Source organism: Temnothorax longispinosus, chromosome 1 (genome assembly GCF_030848805.1).
Source record: "Temnothorax longispinosus isolate EJ_2023e chromosome 1, Tlon_JGU_v1, whole genome shotgun sequence".
NCBI classification, from domain to species: Eukaryota; Metazoa; Arthropoda; class Insecta; order Hymenoptera; family Formicidae; genus Temnothorax; species Temnothorax longispinosus.
In genome coordinates this window covers 6,981,783-7,009,708 of record NC_092358.1, presented here as the reverse complement: position 1 = coordinate 7,009,708, position 27,926 = coordinate 6,981,783, and the positions used below count along the sequence as shown (strand labels likewise).

The following is a 27,926-nucleotide window of genomic DNA, read 5'->3' as shown; positions in this document are numbered from 1 at the left end:
AATTATTCGATGAGTTGGAAAGAAAAGAAAGAGGAGAGTTACTCATTATTTATAAATGAAGCAACAATGTGGAAGAGAAAGGTGAATATTGTTGAAATCTGGGAAATGATCGATATATACTTCAGTTTTCTCCTTCCTCGCTTTTAACGACTGAGCTATCCGCCCGCTATTTGTCAATGTCCAGACCCTTGCCGCTCGTAAACAACGCAAGTCGATCGACGGTTGTTCGAAAGTCCTCACGTGCGACAGTAGCGAAATTGGTTCTTTTCGTGTTGCTTTTGACGGTAAACTAATAAAATGTGTCGATATCAACGACACCAAAATGCTTTGGCGATAGAATCCAGTTTGTCGACTTTATAAATGACGGTCCGTTGCGATCGTAATACAAAGCTATCTCTATGACCTATAGTTCACATAGATCGTATACGATCGTCGATTTGCTATACAAAGACGAATTTTACAATGGATTTTGCCCGTTGTTATACAAGAGAGATATACAGGAATGAGTGACTTGACGCTTTCATTAGCCATAATAATGAAATATTTAATAGCGATACATTCAAGTATATTACTATTAGTATTCTTAAATTATTTTTTTTTTTTTAACAAATAAGTAGAGATAAACGATCCAGTTTTTAAATAACTAAGGAGAGATTTTACATTTTAATTGAGTAAATTTAATAAAATAAAATATACGGAAAATATATAAAAGAACGAATATAAGTATGTATGATTTTTATTGAACAATTTCTTGTAAAAGAGAATGATCAATACTCACTAAATTTATATTATTTAATTAGTTTTGAAAAAATAGGTAAATTTTAAGATTAATCTTCAATCTTTATTCGAATTTACGAAAAGAATCATTATGAAGATATATCTATGAACCAGAAAACTATCGGGATATATTTCTAACATTTTCTTCGTGGCACTCTAATTTGCAGAAATTTTAGTGTGCTGAACTACTCTGGAAATTCTTCAAGCGTTATGAACGATCCTCGATTACTGCAAAGAAGTTTTGTAGAATGCAGATACTGTGTTTTTACGGCATGGCTAAACTTTGCATTTTGTGAAAACTTCATTAATCGCATGAACGACTATGATTATGATAATTGTACTTTGGTATAAAACATAAAACAAAGTTCAATACTTTTCGTTTGAAGAGAAAATTTACGAAATAAAGTAACAAAATTTATACGTGAAATTTAAAAATGTAATACGTAAATAATATAAAACAGTATTAATTATTATTAAATAATATATAATTATATTTTTATTATATTTTTCATTCCACACATTTCTCTTACTTCTCATTTCTATTTATAATTCAGGAGAGATCATTTCGTGGCATTCTATACGTATTGAAACCTCGGATAACCGTATTACATAATAGTTATATAAACAATTTTCCCGATCGATGAACAAATCGACCATAAATTGCGTGCGCGAGATTAATAATTTGCTCGAGGCGAAGTCCTCGCAAGTCAATTCTTCGTAACAGCACTTTGCAATTTATGAAATTGTTAATTTTCTTCGCGTCAGCTTGGAGCATGACGGCGCAACATGCAATGAAAGTAACCGATAGTAAAGCTTTGTGTATATAACGCGATTGAGAATTTATGAAAGTTGATATTGAGATTGTCGGCCTTAAAAGCAATTTATTTAAAAATTATTTACGCATTATTAATTTGTACTCTTTTCTAAAAATTATTTATGTTACTCGCATGTAAAATCGTATATCCTTATGTCATCAAAATGGAATGAAAATCTTTTCAGGTCGTATATAATTTAATCAATAAATCCTTTTAGATCCGGCTATTCAATTACAATTCTGCGTTATCTTGTTGAAGCTATTTTCAAAATTTTCTTTGAACGGGAAATACAGAGTCTTTTGAGTATTAAATCCTAAAGAAGCTGCTGTAATCAGTGACGGGAATAATTCGCATGCAAATGCTGTTGCGCGCAGCCTCACCGTCGCAGCGTACAATCGTGCTACTACTGAGTAAAGCGAAAGTAGCTTAAAGCGGATGTAGTTGAACGGAAAAAACGAGCTTCTGAGGATTCATCGAAAACGAAGAAATTTGACAAGTCTTACCCCAACGTCAATTTTTTAATTTGACATAATAGATAAACATATTATATCGTAGAGAAATTTTCAGTTTCTAATCATGCGCGGAAAAAATGTGACATCGATTATTCTCGCATCCAGAATCTATTTCATTGTATAAAATTAAACAAATAGACGTTGGTGTCGATGATATTATAAACACGAAGAATGCAATTCAATCTTATTTATATCATATATATTTATCTAATCTGGTATTATTTGAAAATTGTTGATTACAAATCAACACTTTTCACATCGGGTTAACATTTTTATATCGATTTAACAGAACACGCGTTGGAACACACGTTAGAAATTTATAGTTGAAATACGGAGATCTTGCGATTTTTCTCTCACTTTTATTGCCAGCGCGCTCTCTCATTGAAGTTGCAGTAGTATAACCAGATACGTGGCCATCATTGAAGCGATCTGAAAGCAATATCGGTCACGTAATGATTTTCCAATATCCGAATAAAGTCCGAGAATGGTATTCGATATATATCTGAATAAATATAACAAAATCGTACAAATTATAATACTATCATAACGCTACCCAGATAGCACAGTTGATCTTTATGAATTCATAAAAATCAGATTCAGATCTTTTTGAATTCATAAAGATCAGATTCAGATCTTTTTGAATTCATAAAGATCAGCTGTGCTATCTGGGTATTCGTAAATTAATGATACAATATAAAGTCATTTCGCAATACTTGAAGCTAATCCTTTATTTTATACTAATTATAAAAATAACAATGTCTAAAATACACAACGCAAATTGTAAATTATCATTAAATATTCCTGAAATGCGTCTAAAACACGCTGTATAATTTGCGATGTAAATATAAAGAGTATCGTCAATTCAGAGACCATTTCTTGCAAGAAAATCGAAGCTTCGCGTTAAGTAGAAGCTATCATGGCAGCTTTGAGGCTTGTCGGATGCCCTCGAAGTTAAGTGCTCGTGCAATTGCATTACTGGCTGTAAAGTTTCGCACAAGTATCAATTCTGAACGGCAAACGTGCCGATTCGAGTACATACACGAGCCTCATTCAGTTTACGGGAAACCGAAGGGTGAAATCGAAGGATGTGTTCCGGTTACGCGATTTAGGAGCGCATTTACACTAACATGTATCCTGAATCCCTCTCGAATACTAGGCCGGGGCCAATTAAGCTTTATTATGTACCTATCATAGTATTTCAAACATTCACTCGGATTTGTTGTCGTGATATTTGTTCTTAACACTGTTTACTGATTGCAAATATAAAAGCGAATATATAATTACTCGTGGTTATCATATTTAAAACGCACGTCGTTAATATTTCAAGCGAAATCTTTTCTGCAAGTATTGCACGCAGCAATTAATAAAAATATTTATATATTTATATACGCGGCGAGGTACAGTTATTATTTTATACGCGTATGCGCGCAATATTTCAATTTAAAACCACATTATGTTTATTTTTTATTTATATTTCGATATAAATTCTAACGTATATTTTCATCTCGCGTTTCGTTATGACTGCTATCTTTGCAGCTATGAATCTACATTTTTGCATGGAAATATCACATAAACGTGACGCTTTAATTATCTCGATTGAACCGCCAACGCGACATGGAGAATACGAAAAATGCACGTTCTTCTTTAAGTCGTATAGTTGCCGTGATAACATCGTAGTGAGAAACGTGTTTAATTTTCCACGAAATCACCTGGATAATTCAGCAATTTTGAAACCTTGACGCGATAATTTACGTTTACTCGTAATATCCAGATGAGAAAAACGTAGGTCTTAACATCACGAAGCGTTTATGGTTACTAATCTTTTTATTCTTCGACATACGTGTTCTACATATGTATGCACGTAACGTCGTTCATCCAGTTTCAAACTTTTAGCTAAGTTGAAATTTGAGCGATGGATCGCGGAATTAAACGCTACATACTTGCGATTGTTCTCGCGTGCACAGGAAGTAGAATACTCGCGGTATATATAATCCGCCTAATCGAAATTCCTACGTAATCCATAACAAAAGGTATTCAACTATTACATTGTTTAAATATAGGTCACAAACTTGATTAATTAACATATATATAAAGCCCGAAAAATATATTTCTTACATAATTGAAATATACTTCGCATTGCTTTAGTTTCTTACCGAACATAATAACGGCAACTTCACGTAAAAGCATCCGCCAGCGGAGAACTGTAGCCTTCGGTTCAGAAATTGCAACGACAATTCGACGAAATTCTGTGTTCAGAGAAAAATCTTTATGCAGATTGCAGTCGTATTAAAATAATTGCTATATGTAAATATAACAAAGATACGAAAGATGCTTTAAGGAAATAAATGAAATCATAAATACAGAGAGAATTACATTTGTTGGATAAAAAATTAGATTTTATCTCTATTGGAAGAAATAAAAAGATAATGTATGCTCAAGTAGTAACGGCTTTATCTACTTCATCTACTCACGTCATTTTTCTTCATCAATTTTACTTGCCACTCTACCTGAATCGGACCCATGCGATTAGCCTGAAATAAATCATGTTCTCATGCATCCTCTAATTAAAAATACGCTACTTTATTTATATCTAAACACATTAATTTTTTTAATAAGATTCTAAATATATTTCTATTTAATATCCGTACACATGTCGGCCGTTATTTGACGTAACATTGTCCAAAGTTTGCACGTACTGATTATAACCCATACAGCACAGATTGTTGTAGAAAGCTTCCAGAAAGGTTTCAAGTTTCAAATGATTTGGAATCTTTCTGGAAGCTTTCTGCAACAATCTGTGCTGTATGGGAAATACTCATCGCACTCTTGCGTTGTTATCTCAACACTTTTTATCGCTACCTAAAGTATAAAGGAACATTCGACTTAGCATCGGCAGAAAAGTTTTACTTGAGCTGAGGCGAAGTCACAGGCGATATGAATTAGTAACAGCTGGAAGACGAACTCCAGTAGCCACGTGCACAAGCAGGAGACCAGCGGCCACATCTGCACATTCCACTGCTTCATGAGTAACCACTGAATTACAAAATACATATTGCTGATGGTATGCAAGCTCAAATTGGCCAGCCAAAAGAGCAGCGACCACGAATACAGCGAGTCCAAGTTCTCCGCGGCAATCATCAAATCGTTATGCATACTCAGGATCATCTTTTGCAAACAAATAGAAACTGTCATAATCTTGTTTACCACCAAAATGTTTAACTCTGATGACATAAAAATTCGTATTTTATATGCATACGTATAAAATTTTGTATTACGTGTTATTACTTTTATATTAATCATAATTATATATGTCATTCTTAAGAAGATTAAATAAAACCTTCTTGCTAATGATCATTCCATTGCCCCTCGCCGATGTAAACGGTAGATTTTTCATCGCAATCGTGTTAAGGTGATGAAACCGCTGGCCTAGAAAAATAGCCATCGCCACGAACTTGTAGATAGCCACCGACGTACCGATATAGGGCATCATGTATTCCATATTGTCGGTCCATTTCTCTCCGAAGGCGTACATTCCGATGCGATTAATGAAGATCCAGATGGCTGCGCTCACAATTACGAGAATCCACGCGATGACCGCGGTCCGCGTCTCTTTGCGAGGATAACCCAATTGTCGGACCTCCTCGTCAAAATCTTGTAACGCATTCCAAATCCTGACGAAGATGCGTCTCGTGAATGTCGCCAACCCCAACTCGTACATTACCACGCTGTAGTTTATGAATATCTGATGAGCGATTTAATTTTGATCATTATTTTGAACTTTCATTGATTTAGAAAATTAGAATTCAGATGCTTAACTTAAATTTGGAAGAATAATACAAATTAAGATAAAAGCATTAAAGCAGATTTTCTCTTCAAAGGATTTAAATAAATAATTCTTGATTTATTTATTTTTTATTATATATATATATTGCGAGTAGTCTTCTGCTTTATTTTAATTAATTTCTCACTGACCTTTGTACTCTCTGTTCCATCAAGAGTCTCGGTTTCTCTCTTGACACTTAGAAACCTGTTAAACACCTGGTACAATGCATAGCTGTAGAAAATAGTGGCGATTGCCGTGAAGATCAGGTTGATGTTCGATGGCACCAGGCGGTCTTGCGAGAAGTTGTAAGGAGCCAAGCCGAACACTCGTACGATACAGATCATCGGCCAGGTGGCTCTGTAAAGAGGCGAGTCTGGACCGCGTAGCTTCACCAGCTTTTTCAGCTGCTTCTTTTTCACTTTAGCAAACACGGTCTCCACGTCAAAAGGAAGAGCGTGTAACTCCATGGCCGGAGGGAAATCGATCGACAACTTCGAATCAACAAGATCTAGCAAACATGAGTTTCTTGATGTGCGGGACTTCACTAATGAAGTGGAACTTGCACCCGTCTACGAAGTATAGATAATTATCAACATGTATACAGCACAATTATTTGCATTAAAAAAAAAAAACGAAAGACAAGGACGCATCTTAAGGGTATATTCGAATAGCTCGATTATTAAATTAATACGGTAATATACTGTTGAAGAAAAAAAATATGATAAAAATACATTGCAATAGAAAGAATAGGTAAATATTGAAAAATAAAATATATAACTTTGTATAATTGAAATTAGATTTTATATATTAATTAGTTGTTTAAGCATGAACATTAAAAACATAAAGTGTAAAATTTCTGTGAATTACTCAGACTATGCTCCGTTCTTCTCCGTTCATCGTGAGAATTTTACTGTGACGTTGTTCCTTCGTACATACAGATCTGTTGAAATTAATTATTCGTCAAAGTCGATTAGTGTGAAGAACGCGGCGCGAAAGCAAAGTTTACAATCGCAAAAGGTCGATAATCACGCTTCCAATCAGGGTCCATCTTCAATTTCGTGAGTGAACATTGAATCACAACAAAGTCCTGAAAAGTCTGTGCGCTTTTGCCTGGTGTCCCGGAAATCACCACTATCATCGATCAATTGCATTGTCCTAGAAAACGTAATGTCGTGGGACAATGTGAAGATACGATAAATAAAACTATAGGAAAAAAGTAAAAAAAACGGAGAATCTCTACGTTTTTCTTATTCTTTTCCCCACAGTTTTATTTATCGTAGATTTTCTCCCACAGAACATATGAAGAACTACGAGAAGAAATGGCATAAATCCATTTATCCAAGACTAATTTATTCTTCTCTTAAGCCGTAGCGCCTCTTAAAACGCAGTCGATCAAGCGCGATAAACTATTACGTTCGCAAAATCCTGGAGCACCTCTCACTCTTTATTTCGGAAGTTAAGCGAATTTTAATGTGGCCCGAGGGCTATTACAGAACTGTCGTAAAAGCTCGAAACTATTTCGACGAGTTCGACGTTAACTTTCCCCGACGATGAGAACGTTATAAATCCGAAAAATATATAACCACGCCGAGAGATATAAGGAATAAAAGATTTATATAATCTCGAAAATAGTACATATTTACACCAAAATTCAACGTCCTAAAAATAGACAGCCGAGCATCCGACCGAAAGTTCAATGTATAATATTCACTGCGATTTATTCCTTCACAACCGCGGTGCACGCCCGCGTTAATTATTACGTCGCGTAAATTGGAAATTTTCGGGAATGTTTCAGCCGGACCCGCGTGTACTCACACTGCGCGATAGGTCCGATTGTCCAGGACGACGACGTCGCGAGGACTACAAGGACTCGGCGTTTCATGACATTTTCGTCACGCGCGATAAAGCAGAATTAGAGTCACTCGCGTAAACATATTCGCGAGACGCGCACACAAACAATGTATACGCGCGAGAATACCACCGTTAAATATTATTCCACGTCGGCCCTGAATGAATAATTGAACAGCGGAGAAGAATAACAGGTGGAGACAACCGGTCGAAGCGTTCGCGTATAGTTGTATTGTATAGCACGAAGAAACAGCCTGTATTTGTATTCAAGGCCATGCCGCGTCGCCGTATACCGATTTTATTGCACGGGATGTGTACTCCAGTTCCCTTTGATTCCCATAAAACTTTTATAAAACGAAGAGAGTGAATGAATAATTTTCTCTCAAGAACAGAATAATGAATACTTGTTATTGATTTCTATATAAATAATAATTTTGAAGAATTTCATGTCTATTGTTTTAACAATAATAATGTTAAAATAGCAGAAATATAACATGAAATGATAATCGAATAATGATGAACTGTTTTTGAAATATACATAATTCAAGAAAAACCTATTTTCGATTATATATCTTTGTGTAAAATAATTTTGATAAATTATATGTGTATTGTACGTATAAATATATGTGTATTCTGGTATAACGTGAGATAATAATGAAACCGTGACATCAAAATCGTAACACAGAGAGTAAAATAATAATTAAATTGTAACATGAACTTTCCAACTTGAGAGAACGTGAAGAGACGTCGAATGTGACATCAATTATTCTCGCATCCAGAATCTATTTCACTGTAAAATTAAACAAATAGATGTTGGTGTCGATGATATTATGAACACGAAAAATGCAATTCAATCTTATTTATATCATATATATTTATCTAATCTGGTATTATTTGAAAATTGTTGATTCTGAATCAATATTTTTCACATCGGCTTGACATTTTCATATCGATTGAACAGTACACGCGTTAGAACACACGTTAGATATTTATAGTTAAAATACGGAGATCTTGCGATTTTTCCCTCACTTTTATTGCCAGCGCTCTCTCTCATTGAAGTTGCAGTAGTATAATCAGATACGTGGTCATCATTGAAGCGATCTGGAAGCAATATCGGTCACGTAATGATTTTCCAATATCCGAATAAGGTTCGAGAATGATATTCGATATATATCTGAATAAATATAATAGAATCATACAAATTATAATACTATCATAACGCTATTCGTAAATTAATAATACGATAAAGTCACTTTGCAATACTTGAAGCTAATCCTTTATTTTATACTGATTATAAAAATAACAATATCTAAAATACACAACACAAATTGTAAATTATTATCATTAAACATTCCTGAAATGCGTGTAGAACACGCTGTATAATTTGCGATGTAAATATAAAGAGTATCGTCAATTCAGAGACGAATCTTGCAAGAAAATTGAAGCTTCGCGTTAAGTGTAGAAGCTATCATGGCAGCTTTGAGACTTGTCGGATGCCCTCGAAGTTACGTGCTCGTATAATTGCATTACTAGCTGTAAAGTTTCGCACAAGTATCAATTCTAAAAGGCAATGTGCCGATTTGAGTACACACGAGCCTCATTAAGTTTCCGGGAAACCGAAGGGTGAAATCAAAGGATGTGTTCCAATTACGCGATTTAGGAGCGCATTTACACTAACATGTATTCCAAATCCCTCTCGAATACTAGGCCAGAGCCAATTAAGAGGGGAGCCTCATGTAAAACGCTGAAAACAAGGCAATTTTCTGGAATTTTTTTTTAGGAAGACATTAAAATGAAACTTTTTAAAACTTGGGTAATGGTTTTAGTAATATTTGTAGATGTAAAAAAATATTTTTTTATTGCAAAATTCTTTATTTATAAGTAACAACAAAGCCTATTCTCAAAGGCCGCGCCGGACTTCACAATTGGCGTGCAGCATTGCGCCTGCAATTAATCACTGAATAAAAAATACAAAATTTTTTTACTTTTATCATAAGCTACCATTGTCGGTAAACCTATTTGTTCAGTAAAAATGCAAAATTAAAAAAATAACAGGACTTAGAAAAAAAATGATTTTTACGAAAAGAATTGTGGCTTTAATTATGCAATAAAAATTATTTAATTTGATAAAATAACTAAACAAGTAGGTTTACATACAATAGTATTCAGTTATCTACATGCATGCCAAAGGGTAAGTCGATTGGTCGAATAGTTTATGAGTAATCTTGCACGCCAATTTGAAAAACACGGTTTTAAGAAAAACGCGTTTCAAATTTCAAGTTTTCGGAACGCGCGCTTTACTTACGTAATGCTCAGGTATAAAATCGCCCGTTTCAAGTTCGAATTTCGCTCTGGAACTTTGGGAACACATATTCTAGAGATATTATACTAATGATTTATGCAATAAAAATTTTTTCGATTTTTTTTGACCGGTTACATGAAGCTCCCCCTTAAGCTTTACTACGTATCATAGTATTTGAAACAAAAACGTTCACGCAAATTTGTTGTCGTGACATTTATTCTTAACACCTGTTTACTGATTGCAAATATAAAAGCGAATATATAATTACTCCTGTTTATTATATTTAAAACGCACGTTATTAATATTCCAAGCAAAATCTTTTCTGCAAGTATTGCACGTAGCAATTAATAAAAATATTTATATATCTATATACGCGGCGAGGTATAGTTATTATTTTATACACGTATGCGCGCGATATTTCAATTTAAAACCACATTAAGTTCGTTTTTAATTTATATTTTGATATAAATTCTAACGTTTAATTTCATCTCGCGTTTTGATATGACTGCTATCTTTGCCGCTATGTATCTACACTTTCGCATGGAAATATCACATAATTAAACGTGACGCTTTAATTATCTCGACTGAACCGCGACATGGAGAATACAGAAAATGCACGTTGTTCTTTAAGTCGTATAGTTGCCGTGATAACATCGTAGTCAGAAACGTCTTTAATTTTCCACGAAATCATCTGATGGGTAATTCAGCAATTTTAAAATCTTGACGCGATAATTTACGTTTACTCGTAACATCCAGATGAGAAAAACGAAGGTCTTAACATCGCGAAGCGTTTATTGTTACTAATCCTTTTATTTTTCGACATACGTGTTCTACATATGTATGTACGTATACAACGTCGTTCATTCAGTTTCAAACTTTTAGCTAAGTTGAAATTTGAGCGATGAATCGCGGAATTAATCGCTACATACTTGCGATTGTTCTCGCGTGCACAGGAAGTAGAATACTCGCGGTATAATCCGCTTAATCGAAATTTCTACGTAATTCACAACAAGAGGTATTCAACTATTGCATTGTTTAAATAGAGGTCACAAACTTGATTAATTAACATTGTATATAAAGCCCGAAGAATATATTTTTTACATAATTATTAAAATATACTTCGCATTGCTTTAGTTTCTTACCGAACGTAATAACGGCAACTTCACGTAAAAACATCCGCCAGCGCAGAACTTTAGCCTTCGGTTTAGAAATTGCAACGACAATTCGACGAAATCCTGTGTTCAGAGGAAAATATTTATGCAGATTGCAGTCGTATTAAAATAATTGCTATATGTAAATGTAACAAAGATGCGAAAGATGCTTTAAGGAAATAAATGAAATCATAATTAGAGAGAGAATTACATTTGTTGGATAAAAAATTGGATTTTATCTCTATTGGAAAAAATGAAAAGATAATGTATGACCAAATAGTAACGGCTTTATCGACTTCATCTACTCACGTCATTTTTCTTCATCAATTTTGCTTGCCACTCGACCTGAATCGAACCCATGCGATTAGCCTAAAATAAATCATGTCCTCACATCCTCTAATTAAAAATTCGCTACTTTATTTATATCTAAACACATTGATTTTTTTTATAAGATTCTAAATATATTTCTATTTAATATCCGTATACATGTCGGCCGTTATTTCACGTAGCATTGTCCAAAGTTTGCGCGTACTGATTATAAATTCTCATCGCACTCTCGCGTTGTTATATCGACACTTTTTATCGCTACCGCATCGGCAGAAAAGTTTTACTTGAGCTGAGGCGAAATCACAGGCGATATGAAGTAGTAACAGCTGGAAGACGAACGCGAGTAGCCACGTGCACAAGCAGGAGATCACCGGCCCCATCTGCACATCCGGTTGCTTCATGAGCAACCACTGAATTACAAAAAACATGTCGCTGATGATATTCAAGCTCAGACTGGCCAGCCAAAAGAGCAGCGACCACGAATACAGCGAGTCCAAGTTCTCCGCGGCAATCATCAAATCGTTATACATACTCAGGATCATCTTTTGCAAACAAATAGAAACTGTCATAATCTTGTTTACCACCAAAATGTTTAACTCTAACATAAAAATTAATATTTTATATGCATACGTATAAAATTCTGTATCACATGTTATTATTTTTTATATTATATAGTATCATAATTATGTCACTCTTAAAAAGATAAAATAAAACCTTCTTGCTAATAATCATTCCATTGCCCCTCGCCGATGTAAACGGTAGATTTTGCATCGCAATCGTGTTCAGGTGATGAAACCGCTGGCCTAGAAAAATAACCATCGCCACGAACTTGTAGATAGCCACCGACGTACCGATGTGGGGCATCATGTATCCCAAATTATCGGTCCATTTCTCTCCGAAGGCGTACATTCCGAGACGATTAACGACGATCCAGAGGGCCGCGGTCACAATTACGAGGATCCACGCGACGACCGCGGTCCGGGTTTCTTTGCGAGGATAACCCAATTGTCGGACCTCCTCGTCAAAATCTTGTAGCGCATTCCAAATCCTGACGAAGCTGCGTCTCGTAAATGCCGTCAAGCCCAACTCGTACATTACCACGATGTAGTTTGTGATAATCTGAGCGATTTAATTTTGATCATTATTTTGAACTTTCATTGATTTAGAAACTTAGAATTCAGATGCTTAACTTAAATTTGGAAGAATGATACAAATTAAGATAAAAGCATTGAAGCAGATTTTCTCTTCAAAGAATTTCAATAAATGAATAAATTCTTGATTTATTTATTTTTGATAATATATATATTTCGCGAGTCTTCTGCTTTATTTTAATTAATTTCTCACTGACCTTTGTGTCCTCTGTTCTATCAATAGGCTCGGTTTCTTTCTTGGTACTTTGGTTAAACAGAAACCTGCTAAACACCTGGTAGGATACATAGCTGTAGAAAATAGTGGCGATTGCCGTGAAGATCAGGTTGATGTTCGACGGCACCAGGCGGTCTTGCGAGAAGTTGTAAGGAGCGAAACCGAACACTCGTACGACGTAGATCATCGGCCAGATGGCTCTGTAAAGAGGCGAGTCTGGACCGCGTAGCTTCACTAGTTTCTTCAGCTGCTTCTTTTTCACTTTAGCAAACGCAGTCTCCACGTCAAAAGGAAAAGCGTGTAACTCCATGGCCGGAGGGAAATCGATCGACAACTTCGAATCAACAAGATCTAGCAAACATGAGTTTCTTGATGTGGGACTTCACTAATGAAGTGGAACTTGCACCCGTCTACGAAGTATAGATAATTATCAACACATATACAGCACAATTATTTGCATTTAAAGAAAAAAAAACGAAACACAAAGACGCATCTTAAGGGTAAATTCGAATAGCTCCATTATTAAATTAATACGATAATATACTGTTGAGGAAGAAAAATAATAAAAATACATTGCAATAGAAAATATACATAAATATTGAAAAATAAAAAAATATAATTTTGTATAATTGAAATTAGATTTTATGTATTAATTAGTTGTTTAAGCATGAACATTAAAAACATAAAGTCTAAAATTTCTGTAAATTACTCATACTATGTTGCTGTGACGTTGTTCCTTCGTCAGATCTGTTGAAGTTATATTTGTCAAAGTCGATTAGTGTGAAGAACGCGGCGCGAAAGCAAAGTTTACAATCACAGGAAGGACGATAATGTCGCTTCCAATCAGGGTCCATCTTCAATTTCGTGAGTAAACATTGAATCAACAAAGTCCTGAAAAATCTGTGCGCTTTTGCTTGGTGTCCCGGAAATCACCCACGTTCATCGATCAATTGCATTGTCCTAGAAAACGTAACGTCGTGGGACAATGTGAAGCAACGATAAATAAAACTGTAGGGAAAAAAGTAAGAAAAACGGAGAATCTCTACGTTTTCTTTACTCTTTTCCCCACAGTTTTATTTATCGTAGATTTCCTCCCACAACATATGAAGAACTACGAGAAGAAATGGCATAAATCCAAAAAGGAAGAAGACAATAAGTTTATTCTTCTCTTAAGCAGTAGCGCCTCTTAAAACGCTTAAAACGCAGTCAATCGGGCGCGATAAACTATTACGTTTGCAAAATCCTGGAGCACCTCTCACTCTTTATTTCGAAAGTTAAACGAATTTTAACGTGCCCCGAGGGCTATTCCGGAACTGTCGTAAAACCTCAAACTTTTTCCGCGAGTTCGACGTCAACTTTCCCCAACGACGAGAACGTTATAAATCTATAGAAAATATATAACCACGCCGAGAGATATAGAGAGAATAAAAAGATTTATATAATCTCGGAAATAGTACATATTTGCGCCGAAATTCAACGTCCTAAAAAAATAGACAACCGAGCTTCCGGGCGAGAGCCCAATATATTTACCGGGATTTATCCCTTCGCAACCGCGATGCACGCCGCGTAAATCATTACGTCGCGTAAATTGGAAATTTTCGGGAATGTTTCAGCCGGACCCGGGTGTACTCACACTGCGCGACCGGTCGGGTCGCTCGAAGTGCATCGATTGTCCAGAACGACGACGTTGCGAGGACTACGAGCACTCGGCGTTTCACTTTCGTCACGCGCGATAAAGCAGGATTAGAGCCACTCGTGTAAACATACCCGCGAGACGCGTACACAAACAATGTATGTACACGCGCGAATACCACCGTTAAATATTCTTCCACGTCGGCCCCGAATGAATAATTGAACAGCGAAGAAGAATAACAGGTGGAGACAACCGGTCGAAGCGCTCGCGTATAGTTGTAATTGTATAGCACGAAGAGACAACCTGTTTGTATTTAAGGCCATGCCGCGCCCTGTATACCGATTTTATTGCACGGGATGTGTACTCCAGTTTCTTTCGATTCCCATAAAACTTTTATAAAACGAAGAGAGTGAATGAATGATTTTCTCTCAAGAATAGAATAATAAATACCTGTTATAGATTTCTATATAAATAATAATTTTAAAGAATTACATGTCTATATTGTTTTAACAATAATAATGTTCCGTATTCTGGTATAACGTAAGATAATAATAAAACCGTAATATCAAAATCGTAACACAGAAAGTAAAATAATAATTAAATTATAACATGAACTTTTTCCAACTTGAGAGAACGTGAAGAGACGTCGAATGTGACATCGATTATTCTCGCATCCAGAATTTATTTCTCTGTAAAATTAAACAAATAGATGTTGGTATCGATGATATTATGAGCACGAAGAATGCAATTCAATCTTATTTATATCATATATATTTATCTAATCTGGTATTATTTGAAAATTGTTGATTCTAAATCAATATTTTTCACATCGGCTTGACATTTTTATATCGATTTAACAGAACACGCGTTAGAACACACGTTAGAAATTTATAGTTAAAATATGGAAATCTTGCGATTTGTCCCTCACTTTTATTGCCAGCGCGCTCTCTCCTTAAAGTTGCAGTAGTATAACCAGATACGTGGCCATCATTGAAGCGATCTGAAAGCAATATTGGTCACGTAATAATTTTCCAATATCCGAATAAAGTCCGAGAATGGTATTCGATATATATCTGAATAAATAGAACAGAATCGTACAAATTATAATACTATCATAACGATATTCGTAAACTAATAATAATACGATATAAAGTCACTTCGCAATCTTTGAAGCTAATCCTTTATTTTATACTGATTACAAAAAAAACAATATCTGGATAATGCAGCAATTTTGAAATCTTGACGCGATAATTTACGTTTACTCGTAACATCCAGATGAAAAAAAAAACGAAGGTTTTAACATCGCAAAGCGTTTATTGTTACTAATCCTTTTAATTCTTCGACATACGTGTTCTACATATGTATGAAAGTAACGTCGTTCATCCAGTTTCAAACTTTTAGCTAAGTTGAAATTTGAGCGATGGATCGCGGAATTAATCGCTACATACTTGCGATTGTTCTCGCGTGCACAGGAAGTAGAATACTCGCGGTATAATCCGCCTAATCGAAATTCTTACGTAATCCACAACAAGAGGTATTCAACTATTGCATTGTTTAAATAGAGGTCACAAACTTGATTAATTAACATATATATAAGGCCCAAAGAATATATTTTTTACATAATGAAAATATACTTCGCATATTGCTTTAGTTTCTTACCGAACATAATAACGGCAACTTCACGTAAAAGCATCCGCCAGCAGAGAACTTTAGCCTTCGATTTAAAAATTGCAACGACAATTGGACGAAATCCTGTGTTCAGAGGAAAATATTTATGCAGATTGCAGTCGTATTAAAATAGTTGCTATATGTAAATATAACAAAGATGCGAAAGATGCTTTAAGGAAATAAATGAAATCATAAATAAAGAGAGAATTACATTTGTTGGATAAAAAATTGGATTTTATCTCTATTGGAAGAAATGAAAAGATAATATATGCCCAAGTAGTAACGGCTTTATCTACTTCATCCACTCACGTCATTTTTCTTTATCAATTTTGCTTGCCACTCGACCTGAATCGGACCCATGCGATTAGCCTGAAATAAAATCATGTTCTCACATCCTCTAATTAAAAATACGCTATTTTTTTTATATCTAAACACATTAAGCTCTTCTATAAAATTTTAAATATATTTCTATTTAATATCCCCGTACACATGTCGGCCGTTATTTCACGTAACATTGTCCAAAGTTTGCGCGTACTGATTATAAATTCTTATCGCACTCTCGCGTTGTTATCTCGATACTTTTTACCGCTACCTAAAGTATAAAGAAACATTCTACTTCGCATCGGCAGAAAAGTTTTACTTGAGCTGAGGCGAAGTCACAGACGATATGAAGTAGTAACAGCTGAAAGAGGAACCCCAGTAGCCACGCGGACAAGCAGGAGATCAGCGACCACATCTGCACCTCCCACTGCTTCATGAGCAAGTACTGAATTACAAAATACATGTTGCTGATGGTATGCAAGCTCAGATTGATCAGCCAAAAGAGTAGCGACCACGAATACAGCGAGTCCAAGTTCTCCGCGGCAATCATCAAATCGTTATGCATACTCAAAATCATCTTTTGCAAACAAATAGAAACTGTCATAATCTTGTTTACCACCAAAAAGAATGTTTAACTCTGACATAAAAATTCGTATTTTATATCCATACGTATAAAATTCTGTATTACATGTTATTATTTTTTATATTATATAGTACGTATCATAATTATGTCATTCTTAAGAAGATTAAATGAAACCTTCTTGCTAATGATCATTCCATTGCCCCTCGTCGATGTAAACGGTAGATTTTGCATCGCAATCGTGTTCAGGTGATGAAACCGCTGGCCTAGAAAAATAGCCATCGCCACGAACTTGTAGATAGCCACCGACGTACCGACATAGGGCATCATGTATGCTACATTATTAGTCCATTTCTCTGCGAAGGCGTACATTCCGATGAGACTAATGGAGGTCCAGATGACTGCGGTCACAATTACGAGGATCCACGCGACGACCGCTGTCCGCGTCTCTCTGCGAGGATAACCCAATTGTCGAACCTCCTCGTCAAAATCTTGTAGCGCATTCCAAATCCTGACGAAGCTGCGTCTCGTAAATGCCGTCAAGCCCAACTCGTACATTACCACGCTGTAGTTTGTGATAATCTGAGCGATTTAATTTTGATCATTACTTTAAACTTTCATTGATTTAGAATCTTAGAATTCAGATGCTTAACTTAAATTTGGAAGAATAATACAAATTAAGATAAGAACATTAAAGCAGATTTTCTCTTCAAAAGATTTAAATAAATAATTCTTGATTTATATATTTTTGATAATATATATATATCGCGAGTAGTCTTCTGCTTTATTTTAATTAATTTTTCACTGACCTTTGTGTTCTCTGTTGCATCAAGAGTCTCGTTTCCTCTCTTGATACTTAGAAATCTGCTAAACACCTGGTAGAATACATAGCTGTAAAAAGTAGTGGCGGTTGCCGTAAAAATCAGGTTGATGTTCGACGGCACCAGGCGGTCTTGCGAGAAGTTGTAAGGAGCGAAGCCGAACACTCGTACGATATAGATCATCGGCCAGATGGCTCTGTAAAGAGGCGAGTCTGGACCGCGTAGCTTTACTAGCTTCTTCTTTTTCACTTTAACAAACACGGTCTCCACGTCAAAAAGAAAAGCGTGTAACTCCATGGCCGGAGGAAAATCGATCGACGACTTTGAATCAACAAGATCTGGCAAACATGAGTTTCTTGATGTGGGACTTCTCTAATGAACTTGCACCCGTCTACAAAGTATATATAATTATCAACACATATATACAGCACAATTATTTGCATTTAAAGAAAAAAAAAACGAAAGACAAGGACGCATCTTAAGGGTATATTCAAATAGCTCCATTATTAAATTAATACGATAATATACTGTTAAAAAAATATATAATAAAAATACATTGCAATAGAGAGAGAAAGAATAGATAAATATTGAAAAATAAAAAAAAAATAACTTTGTATAATTGAAATTAGATTTTATATATTAATTAGTTGTTTAAGCATCAACATTAAAAACATAAAGTTGCAAGGTGTGATAATGTGAATTGAATGTGCGCGCTGCTCTAATCCACCACCCCATGCTTCTCCCGAAATAAAAAGCGAATAATCTGCGCATGTCAATCGATCCGCGATCCGCGGTGATCGACGAGGCCGAGCTTCGCTCGTCCTCTTTCGTTCTGGGAACCGCGAGCTAAGCACACATCTGAAGGGCCGACCCAACCATCTTTGAATCTCTCCGATCAGCGACCGAACTACATACGGATCTTGATCCCGGTCCGCCCTGCATATTATCAGCGAATCAAGGAGAAGGAAGCGAAGGTTCCCGGAAGAAGCGAGGGAGCCAACGAGGGAAGCGCAATATTTTCTATTATACAAGCACACAGATGAGTACCTTACTGTAAATCCGAATCATAACCGGCACGTGACGGTCACCTCAGCGTGAATGAAGAACGGTATGCGTGAGCGAGTGGATGTATGTACGCTGTATAATACGGAATAAGAAAATAGCATTGTAATGTGGCGCCGAAAGTAGAAGTAAAGACGTCGTTGTAATAGAAGTACGAGTTCGATTATCTATTGTCCATTCTTATCGGGAAACTAAGTCGTCGTAGTTTCGTCAGGCAAAGTAAAGATCTTACAAAGTCTAAAATTTCTGTGAATTATTCATACTATGCTCCATTCTTCTCATCGTGAGAATTTTACTGTGACGTTGTTCCTTTGTACATACAGATCTGTTGAAGTTAATTATTCGTCAAAGTCGATTAGTGTGAAGAACGCGGCGCGAAAGCAAAGTTTACAATCGCAAAAGGTCAATAATGACGCTTCCAATCAGGGTCCATCTTCAATTTCGTGACTGAACATTGAATCAACGAAGTCCTGAAAAGTCTGTTCGCTTTTGCTTGGTGTCTCGGAAATCACTACGTTCATCGATCAATTGCATTGTCCTAGAAAACGTAACGTCGTGGGACAATGTGAAGCTACGATAAATAAAACTGTAGGAAAAAAAATAAGAAAAACGGAGAATCTCTACGTTTTTCTTACTCTTTTCCCCACAGTTTTATTTATCGTAGATTTCTTCCCACAGAACATATGAAGAACTATGAGAAGAAATAGCATAAATCCAAAGGAAGAAGACAACTTTATATTCTTCTCTTAAGCCGTAGCGCCTCTTAAAACGCAGTCGATCGGGCGCAATAAACTATTACGTTCGCAAAATCCTGGAGCACCTCTCACTCTTTATTTCGGAAGTTAAGCGTGAATTTTAACGTAACCCGAGGACTATTCCAGAACTGTCGTAATAGCTCGCAACTTTTTCCGCGAGTTCGACGTCAACTTTCCCCGACGACGAGAACGTTATAAATCCATGGAAAATATATAACCACGCCGAGAGATATAGAGGGAATAAAAAGATTTATATAATCTCGGAAATAGTACATATTTGCGCCGAAGTTCAACGTCCTAAAAATAGACAGCCGAGCTTTCGGCCGAGAGCCCAAAGTATTTACCGGGATTTATCCCTTCGCAACCGCGGTGCACGCCGCGTAAATCATTACGTCGCGTAAATTGGAAATTTTCGGCAATGTTTCAGCCATATCCGCGTGTACTCACACTGCGCGACAGGTCAGGTCGCTCGAAGCGCATCGATTGTCCAGGACGACGACGTCGCGAGGACTACGAGGACTCGGTGTTTCATGGCACGCGCGATAAAGCAGGATTAGAGTCACTCGCGTAAAACATACCCGCGAGACGGGCATACAAACACAATTTACGCGCGCGAATACTACCATTAAATATTATTTCCGAATGAATAATTGAACAGCGGAGAAGAATAACAGGTGGAAATAACCGGTCGAAGCGCTCGCGTATAGTTGTAATTGCATAGCACGAAGAGACAGCCTGTTTGTATTCAAGGCCATGCCGCGTCGCCGTATACCGATTTTATTGTACGGGATGTGTACTCCAGTTCCTTTCGATCCCCATAAAACTTTTATAAAACGAAGACAACAAAAATGTGGCATCGATTATTCTCGCAACCAGAATCTATTTCACTGTAAAATTAAACAAATAGATGTTGGTGTCGATGATATTATGAACACAAAGGATGCATTTCAATCTTATTTATATCATATATATTTATCTAATCTGGTATTATTTGAAAATTGTTGATTCCAAATCAATATTTTTCACATCGGGTTAACATTTTTATATCGATTTAACAGAACAGGCGTTAGAACACACGTTAGAAATTTATAATTAAAATACGGAGATCTTGCGAATTTCCCCTCACTTTTATTGCCAGCGCGCTCTCTCATTGAAACTGCAGTAGTATAACCAGATACGTGGCCATCATTGAAGCGATCTGAAAGCAATATCGGTCACGTAATGATTTTCCAATATCCGAAAAAAATCCGAAAATGGTATTCGATATATATCTGAATATATATAACAGAATCGTACAAATTATAATACTACCATAACGCTGTTTGTAAATTAATAATACGATAAAGTCACTTCGCAATACTTGAAGCTAATCCTTTATTTTATACTGATTATAAAAATAACAATATCTAAAATACACATCACAAATTATAAATTATCGTTAAACATTCCTGAAATGCGTGTAGAACACGTTGTATAATTTGCGATGTAAATATAAAGAGTATCGTCAATTCAGAGACGAGTCTTGCAAGAAAATTGAAGCTTCGCGTTAAGTAGAAGCTATCATGGCAGCTTTGAGGCTTGTCGAATGCCCTCGAAGTTACGTGCTCGTACAATTGCATTACTAGTTGTAATGTTTCGCACTAGTATCAATTCTAAACGGCAACGTGCCGATTTGAGTACACGCGAGCCTCTTTCACTTTAAGCCCTTTACGGGAAGCCGAGGGGTGAAATCGAAGGATGTGTTCCGGTTAAGCGATTTAGAAGCGCATTTACACTAACATGTATCCCGAATCCCTCTCGAACACTATATAGGCCGGGGCCAATTAAGCTTTACTACGTATCATAGTATTTGAAACGAAAACGTTCACTCGGATTTGTTGTAGTGACATTTATTCTTAACACCTGTTTACTGATTGCAAATATAAAAGCGAATATATAATTACTCATGTTTATTATATTCGCAGAATTAATCGCTACATATACTTGTGATTGTTCTCGCGTGCACAGGAAGTAGAATACTCGCGGTATAATCCGCCTAATCGAAATTCCTACGTAATCCACTATACTTCGCATTGCTTTAGTTTCTTACCGAACATAATAACGGCAACTTCACGTAAAAGCATCCGCCAGCGGAGAACTTTAGTTTTCGGTTTAGAAATTGCAACGGCAATTCGACGAAATCCTGTGTTCAGAGAAAAATCTTTATGCAAATTGCAATCGTATTAAAATAATTGCTATATGTAAATATAACAAAGATACGAAAGATGCTTTAAGGAAATAAATGAAATCATAATTAGAGAGAGAATTACATGTGTTGGATAAAAAATTGAATTTTATCTCTATTGGAAGAAATGAAAAGATAATGTATGCCCAAGTAGTAACGGCTTTATCTACTTCATCTACTCACGTAATTTTTCTTCATCAATTTTGCTTGCCACTCGACTTGAATCGGAGCCATGCGATTAGCCTGAAATAAATCATGTCCTCACATCTTCTAATTAAAAATTCGCTTAAGGATTCTAAATATATTTCTATTTAATATCCGTATACATGTCAGCCGTTATTTCACGTAGCATTGTCCAAAGTTTGCGCGTACTGATTATAAATTCTCATCGCACTCTCGCGTTGTTATCTCTACACTTTTTACCGCTACCTAAAGTATAAAGGAACATTCTACTTCGCATCGGCAGAAAAGTTTTACTTGAGCTGAGGCGAAGTCACAGGCGATATGAAGTAGTAACAGCTGAAAGAGGAACGCCAGTAGCCACGCGAACAAGAGGGAGATCATCGACCACATCTGCACCTTCCACTGCTTCATGAGCAAGTACTGAATTATAAAATATATGATGCTGATGATAAGCAAGCTCAGATTGATCAGCCAAAAGAGTAGCGACCACGAATACAGCGAGTCCAAGTTCTCCGCGGCAATCATCAAATCGTTATGCATACTCAGAATCATCTTTTGCAAACAAATAGAAACTGTCATAATCTTGTTTACCACCAAAAAGAATGTTTAACTCTGACATAAAAATTAGTATTTTATATGCATACGTATAAAATTATGTATCACATGTTATTATTTTTTATATTATATAATATCATAATTATGTTATTCTTAAGAAGATTAAATGAAACCTTCTGGCTAATGATCATTCCATTGCCCCTCGCTGACGTAAACGGTAGATTTTGCATCGCAATCGTGTTCAGGTGATGAAACCGCTGGCCTAGAAAAATAGCCATCGCCACGAACTTGTAAATAGCCACCGACGTAACGATATAGGGCATCAAGTATCCCATATTTTCGGTCCATTTCTCTCCGAAGGTGTACATTCCGAGGCGATTAATGAAAATCCAGAGGGCCGCGGTCACAATTACGAGAATCCACGCGACGACCGCGGTCCGCGTCTCTTTGCGAGAATAACCCAATTGTCGGACCTCCTCGTCAAAATCTTGTAGCGCATTCCAAATCCTGACGAATCTGCGTCTCGTGAATGTCACCAAGCCCAACTCGTACATCACCACGCTGTAGTTTATGAACATCTGAGTGATTTAATTTTGATCATTACTTTGAACTTTCATTGATTTAAAAACTTAGAATTCAGATGCTTAACTTAGATTTGGAAGAATAATACAAATTAAGATAAAAGCATTAAAGCAGATTTTCTCTTCAAAGGATTTAAATAAATAAATAAATTCTTGATTTATTTATTTTTAATAATATATGTATCGCGAGTAGTCTTCTGCTTTATTTTAATTAATTTCTCACCTTTGTGTTCACTGTTTCATCAAGAGTCTTGTTTCCTCTCTTGATACTTAGAAATCTGCTAAACACCTGGTAAAATACATAACTGTAGAAAGTAGTGGCGATTGCCGTGAAGATCAGGTTGATGTTCGACGGCACCAGGCGGTCTTGCGAGAAGTTGTAAGGAGCGAAGCCGAACACTCGTACGATATAGATCATCGGCCAGGTGGCTCTGTAAAGAGGCGAGTCTGGACCGCGTAGCTTCTTCAGCTGCTTCTTTTTCACTTTAACAAACACGGTCTCCACGTCAGAAGGAAGAGCGTGTAACTCCATGGCCAAAGGGAAATTGATCGACGACTTCGAATCAACAAGATCTAGCAAATATGAGTTTCTTGATGTGGTACTTCACCAATGAAGTGAAACTTGCACCCGTCTACGAAGTATAGATATTTATCAACACATATCACAATTATTTGCATATTTAAAGAAAAAAAAACGAAAGACAAGGACGCATCTTAAGGGTATATTCGAATAGCTCGATTATTAAATTAATACGATAATATTCTGTTAAAGAAAAAAAAATATAATAAGAATACATTGCAATAGAAAGAATAGGTAAATATTGAAAAATAAAAAATAATAACTTTGTATAACTGAAATTAGATTTTATATATTAATTAGTTATTTAAGCATGAACATTAAAAACACAAAGTTGTAAAGTGTGATAATGTGAATTGAATGTGCGCGCTCTAATCGACCACCCCATGCTTCTCCCGAAATAAAAAACGAATAATTTGCTCATGTCAATCTATCCGCGATCCGCGGTGATCGACGAGACCGAGCGAAGCTCGGCCTTGCTTTTTTTCGTTCTGGGGACCGCGAGCTAAGCACACATCTGACACATCCGAAGGGCCGACGCAACCACCTTTGAATCTCTCCGATCGGCGACCGAACTACATGCGGGTCTTGATCCCGGTCCGCCCTGCATATTATCAGAGAATCAAGGAGAAGGAAGCGAAGGTTCCCGGAAGAAGCGAGAGAGCCAACGAGGGAAGCGCAATATTTTATATTATACAAGCACACAGTGACACAGATGAGTACCTTACTGTAAATCCGAATCATAACCGGCACGTGACGGTCTTCTCAGCGTGAATGAAGAACGGTATGCGTGAGCGAGTGGATGTATGTGCGCGGTATAATACGGAATAAGAAAATAGCATTGTAATGATGGCGCCGAAAGTAAAAGTAAAGACGCCGTTGTAATAAAAGTACGAGTTCGATTATTTATTGTCCATTCCTATCGAGAAACTGAGTCGTCGTAGTTTCGTCATGCAAAATAAAGATCTTACAAAGTCTAAAATTTCTGTGAATTATTCATACTATGCTCCATTCTTCTCATCGTGAGAATTTTGCAGTGACGTTGTTCCTTTGTACATACAGATCTGTTGAAGTTAATTATTTGTCAAAGTCGATTATAGTGTGAAGAACGCGGCGCGAAAGCAAAGTTTACAATCGCAGGAAGATCGATAATGTCGCTTTCAATCAGGGTCCATCTTCAATTTCGTTAGTAAACATTGAATCAACGAAGTCCTGAAAAGTCTGTGCGCTTTTGCTTGGTGTCTCGGAAATCACCACGTTCATCGATCAATTGCATTGTCCTAGAAAACGTAACGTCGTGGGACAATGTGAAGCTACGATAAATAAAACTGTAGGAAGAAAAGTAACGAAAACGGAGTCCCTACGTTTTTCTTACTCTTTTCCTCACAGTTTTATTTATCGTGGATTTCCTCCCACCGAACATATGAAGAACTATGAGAAGAAATGGCATAAATCCAAAGAAAAAAGACAAGTTTATTCTTCTCTTAAGCCGTAGCGCCTCTTAAAACGCAGTCGATCCGGCGCGATAAACTATTACGTTCGCAAAATCCTGGAGCACCTCTCACTCTTTATTTCGGAAGTTAATCGAATTTTAACGTGCCCCGAGAGCTATTCCAGAACTGTTGTAATAGCTCGAAACTTTTTCCGCAAGTTCGACGTCAACTTTCCCCGACGACGAGAATGTTATAAATCCGGAAAATGTATAACCACGCCGAGAGATATAGAAAGAATAAGAAGATTTATATAATCTCGGAAATAGTACATATTTGCGCCGAGGTTCGACGTCTTAAAAAAATAGACAGCCGAGCTTCCGGCCGAGAGCCCAATGTATTTACCGGGATTCATCCCTTCGCAACCGCGGTGCACGCCGCATAAATCATTACGTCGCGTAAATTGGAAATATTCGGGAATGTTTCAGCCGGACCCGTGTGTACTCACACTGCGCGACAGGTCGCGTCGCTCGAAGCGCATCGATTGTCCAGGACGACGACGTCGCGAGACTCGCGAGGACTACGAGGACTCGGCGTTTCATGGCACTTTCGTCACGCGCGATAAAGCAGGATTAGAGTCACTCACGTAAGCATACCCGCGAGACGGGCACACAAACACAATGTACGCGCGCGAATACCACCGTTAAATATTATTTCCGAATGAATAATTGAACAGCGGAGAAGAATAACAGGTGGAGATAACCGGTCGAAGCGCTCGCGTATAGTTATAATTGTACAGCACGAAGAGACAGCCTGTTTGTATTCAAGGCCATGCCGCGTCGCCGTATACCGATTTTATTGCACGGGATGTGTACTCCAATTCCTTTCGATTCCCATAAAACTTTTATAAAACGAAGAGAGTGAATGAATGATTTTCCCTCAAGAACAGAATAATGAATACATATGTCATTGATTTCTATATATAAATAATAATTTTGAAGAATTTCATGTCTATTGTTTTAACAATAATAATGTTAAAATAGCAGAAATATAACATGAAATGATAATCGAATAATGATGAACTGTTTTTGAAATATACATAATTCAAGAAAAACCTATTTTCGATTATATATCTTTGTGTAAAATAATTTTGATAAATTATATGTGTATTGTACGTATAAATATATGTGTATTCTGGTATAACGTAAGATAATTGTATGTATAAAAATATATGTGTATTCTGATATAACGTAAGATAATAATGAAAAACCGTAACATCAAGACCGTAACACAGAAAGTAAAATAATAAACAAATTATAACATGAACTTTCCAACTTGAGAGAACGCGAAGAGACGTCGAATGTCGAGCACCATTAAACGTGAATAAATAGCGCGATATTAGACAGAGAAAGTCTAGGGTCTCCAGAACTATTCCGTTCGGACAACGCTCCCGAGAAATGTAATTTAACGTCGACGGACGATATGTGGACGAATGCTCGAAACAGTGTGGTAGGAACGAAACGTATTTTCATATATTTACTCGGCGAGTGATGAGACCACATACCAGCCCCAAAAATAATGCAAACGACGTAAATAAATTCCGTACGTAGACTGGACGTTTTTAGCAAGCAATTTTTTCTTTGTTATTTCTATAACTATTTATAAAAATAATTGTTTATAAAAACTGATAAAATATTAATTGGCTAATTATCTGGATAATAGAATTATTTAAACTTTGTCAGTTATCGATCTGATTGAATTATTAATCGATTGATATTAAATGTAATACAAAATACAAGAGTTAACAAATCGAAATAATTCCTCTTGACAACAGAAACGAATTTCGGTGGAACGTTTAGCAAATTGTTCACTGCAGTATGCATATTAATGTGTCGCACGGGAATACTCCACAGAATTAATAATTAGTAGGGCACGATATTACGAAGACATTAAGCAGCGAGTGATTTAATTTAAGTTAAGCTTAAGTTTAATTTAAGTAGAATTGTGCCAGTAGATATACTCTCTTTGATCTTGTCGCTATATGTTTTCCTCCCACGGCAAGAAGTTTAATTGGAACGAAAAAGAAGAATTGTCAGTGACCGGAAGAGTAGAGCGAAAAGGAGTGCTTTTAAAGGGCAATGCCGTGAATGCTGACGGCAAATACTCAGCGTCGCGACGTCGCTGTTCCCGTTTCTCATGCAATTATATGGAAACGACGAAAAAACTTGGCGACGAGACGACTGAATGCCACCATCCAGAAATAGTCTGCATATTAAGAGAATACACATGTCACGAAAGGGACGTGTTTTAAGAGCGATAAGTTGCGAACATTCAAGCGCTCTCGGTCTCCGGTGATCTCGGAATGAAGTGCGAGAAAAGTATTCACGTCCGTCCGCGGTGTCCACGTTATAACTTCTCTTGAACGAAAATTTAATATAAATGAAGAGGGAAAAAGGCCGGTGAGTTGCGAGCGCGTTTTGGGTTTTTATCTCGTAAAATTCATTTCGAGAAATAAATTCTTGAATAAATTAGATTCTATCTAAAAGTATAAGAACGCAAACTGAATAGAAATTCTCGGCGAATTTTTTTTCATGTAAGTTTAATTATTGATCTAAT

General features: G+C 36.4%; 4 protein-coding genes across 11 annotated transcripts; all 4 read right to left on the bottom strand.

Moving 5' to 3' along the window:
• Positions 1-1,239: 1,239 nt before the first annotated feature.
• LOC139812322 (uncharacterized) lies at positions 1,240-7,936 on the bottom strand. 6 transcript variants are annotated; one of them, XM_071777068.1, is made up of 8 exons: positions 6,957-7,936; positions 6,795-6,867; positions 6,077-6,496; positions 5,442-5,846; positions 5,012-5,269; positions 4,576-4,635; positions 4,258-4,350; positions 1,240-2,533 (listed from the first exon to the last, which is right to left on the bottom strand). In XM_071777068.1, exons 3-8 carry the CDS (start codon positions 6,392-6,394, stop codon positions 2,483-2,485), a joined length of 1,185 nt encoding a protein of 394 aa, XP_071633169.1. In that variant the 5' UTR covers positions 6,395-6,496; positions 6,795-6,867; positions 6,957-7,936; the 3' UTR covers positions 1,240-2,482. The 6 variants fall into 6 exon arrangements, with proteins under 6 accessions (XP_071633169.1, XP_071633178.1, XP_071633186.1 ...); XM_071777077.1 differs by having other exon boundaries at positions 6,077-6,867; positions 6,957-7,082; positions 7,743-7,936; XM_071777085.1 differs by having other exon boundaries at positions 7,743-7,936.
• A 455-nt stretch (positions 7,937-8,391) lies between these two features.
• LOC139810821 (uncharacterized) lies at positions 8,392-14,817 on the bottom strand. Of its 2 annotated transcripts, none has more exons than XM_071774730.1 (8): positions 14,451-14,817; positions 13,636-13,880; positions 12,904-13,330; positions 12,270-12,674; positions 11,840-12,097; positions 11,538-11,597; positions 11,220-11,312; positions 8,392-8,876 (listed from the first exon to the last, which is right to left on the bottom strand). In XM_071774730.1, the coding sequence occupies exons 3-8, from the start codon at positions 13,228-13,230 to the stop codon at positions 8,826-8,828; spliced, it is 1,194 nt and encodes a 397-aa protein (XP_071630831.1). In that variant the 5' UTR covers positions 13,231-13,330; positions 13,636-13,880; positions 14,451-14,817; the 3' UTR covers positions 8,392-8,825. The 2 variants fall into 2 exon arrangements, with proteins under 2 accessions (XP_071630831.1, XP_071630822.1); XM_071774721.1 differs by having other exon boundaries at positions 14,554-14,817.
• A 226-nt stretch (positions 14,818-15,043) lies between these two features.
• LOC139810836 (uncharacterized) lies at positions 15,044-20,910 on the bottom strand. 2 transcript variants are annotated; one of them, XM_071774732.1, is made up of 9 exons: positions 20,208-20,910; positions 18,991-19,080; positions 17,932-18,334; positions 17,300-17,704; positions 16,862-16,987; positions 16,531-16,590; positions 16,213-16,305; positions 15,482-15,553; positions 15,044-15,242 (listed from the first exon to the last, which is right to left on the bottom strand). In XM_071774732.1, the coding sequence occupies exons 3-8, from the start codon at positions 18,238-18,240 to the stop codon at positions 15,506-15,508; spliced, it is 1,041 nt and encodes a 346-aa protein (XP_071630833.1). In that variant the 5' UTR covers positions 18,241-18,334; positions 18,991-19,080; positions 20,208-20,910; the 3' UTR covers positions 15,044-15,242; positions 15,482-15,505. The 2 variants fall into 2 exon arrangements, with proteins under 2 accessions (XP_071630833.1, XP_071630832.1); XM_071774731.1 differs by having other exon boundaries at positions 15,046-15,242; positions 16,862-17,119.
• Positions 20,911-22,233: 1,323 nt separating this feature from the next.
• LOC139810862 (uncharacterized) lies at positions 22,234-26,232 on the bottom strand. The gene is made up of 4 exons (XM_071774738.1): positions 25,819-26,232; positions 23,527-23,786; positions 22,896-23,300; positions 22,234-22,719 (listed from the first exon to the last, which is right to left on the bottom strand). The coding sequence occupies exons 1-4, from the start codon at positions 25,910-25,912 to the stop codon at positions 22,414-22,416; spliced, it is 1,065 nt and encodes a 354-aa protein (XP_071630839.1). The 5' UTR covers positions 25,913-26,232; the 3' UTR covers positions 22,234-22,413.
• Between the last annotated feature and the right edge of the window lie 1,694 nt (positions 26,233-27,926).

Coding starts and splice junctions, on each gene's coding strand:
- LOC139812322 (XM_071777068.1), bottom strand. CDS start 6,394: ATGGAGTTACACGCTCTTCCTTTTGACGTGGAGACCGTGTTTGCTAAA. Junction 5,847..6,076: donor ATGGAACAGAGAGTACAAAG/GTCAGTGAGAAA, acceptor ATCGCTCATCAG/ATATTCATAAACTACAGCGT. Junction 4,636..5,011: donor GTGACTTCGCCTCAGCTCAA/GTAAAACTTTTC, acceptor GATTTATTTCAG/GCTAATCGCATGGGTCCGAT.
- LOC139810821 (XM_071774730.1), bottom strand. CDS start 13,230: ATGGAGTTACACGCTTTTCCTTTTGACGTGGAGACTGCGTTTGCTAAA. Junction 12,098..12,269: donor GAATGATTATTAGCAAGAAG/GTTTTATTTTAT, acceptor TGTTTGCAAAAG/ATGATCCTGAGTATGTATAA. Junction 8,877..11,219: donor AGTTGCCGTTATTACGTTCG/GTAAGAAACTAA, acceptor TATTGCTTCCAG/ATCGCTTCAATGATGACCAC.
- LOC139810836 (XM_071774731.1), bottom strand. CDS start 18,240: ATGGAGTTACACGCTTTTCTTTTTGACGTGGAGACCGTGTTTGTTAAA. Junction 17,705..17,931: donor ATGCAACAGAGAACACAAAG/GTCAGTGAAAAA, acceptor TAAATCGCTCAG/ATTATCACAAACTACAGCGT. Junction 17,120..17,299: donor GAATGATCATTAGCAAGAAG/GTTTCATTTAAT, acceptor TGTTTGCAAAAG/ATGATTTTGAGTATGCATAA.
- LOC139810862 (XM_071774738.1), bottom strand. CDS start 25,912: ATGAAACGCCGAGTCCTCGTAGTCCTCGCGAGTCTCGCGACGTCGTCG. Junction 23,301..23,526: donor ATGAAACAGTGAACACAAAG/GTGAGAAATTAA, acceptor TAAATCACTCAG/ATGTTCATAAACTACAGCGT. Junction 22,720..22,895: donor GAATGATCATTAGCCAGAAG/GTTTCATTTAAT, acceptor TGTTTGCAAAAG/ATGATTCTGAGTATGCATAA.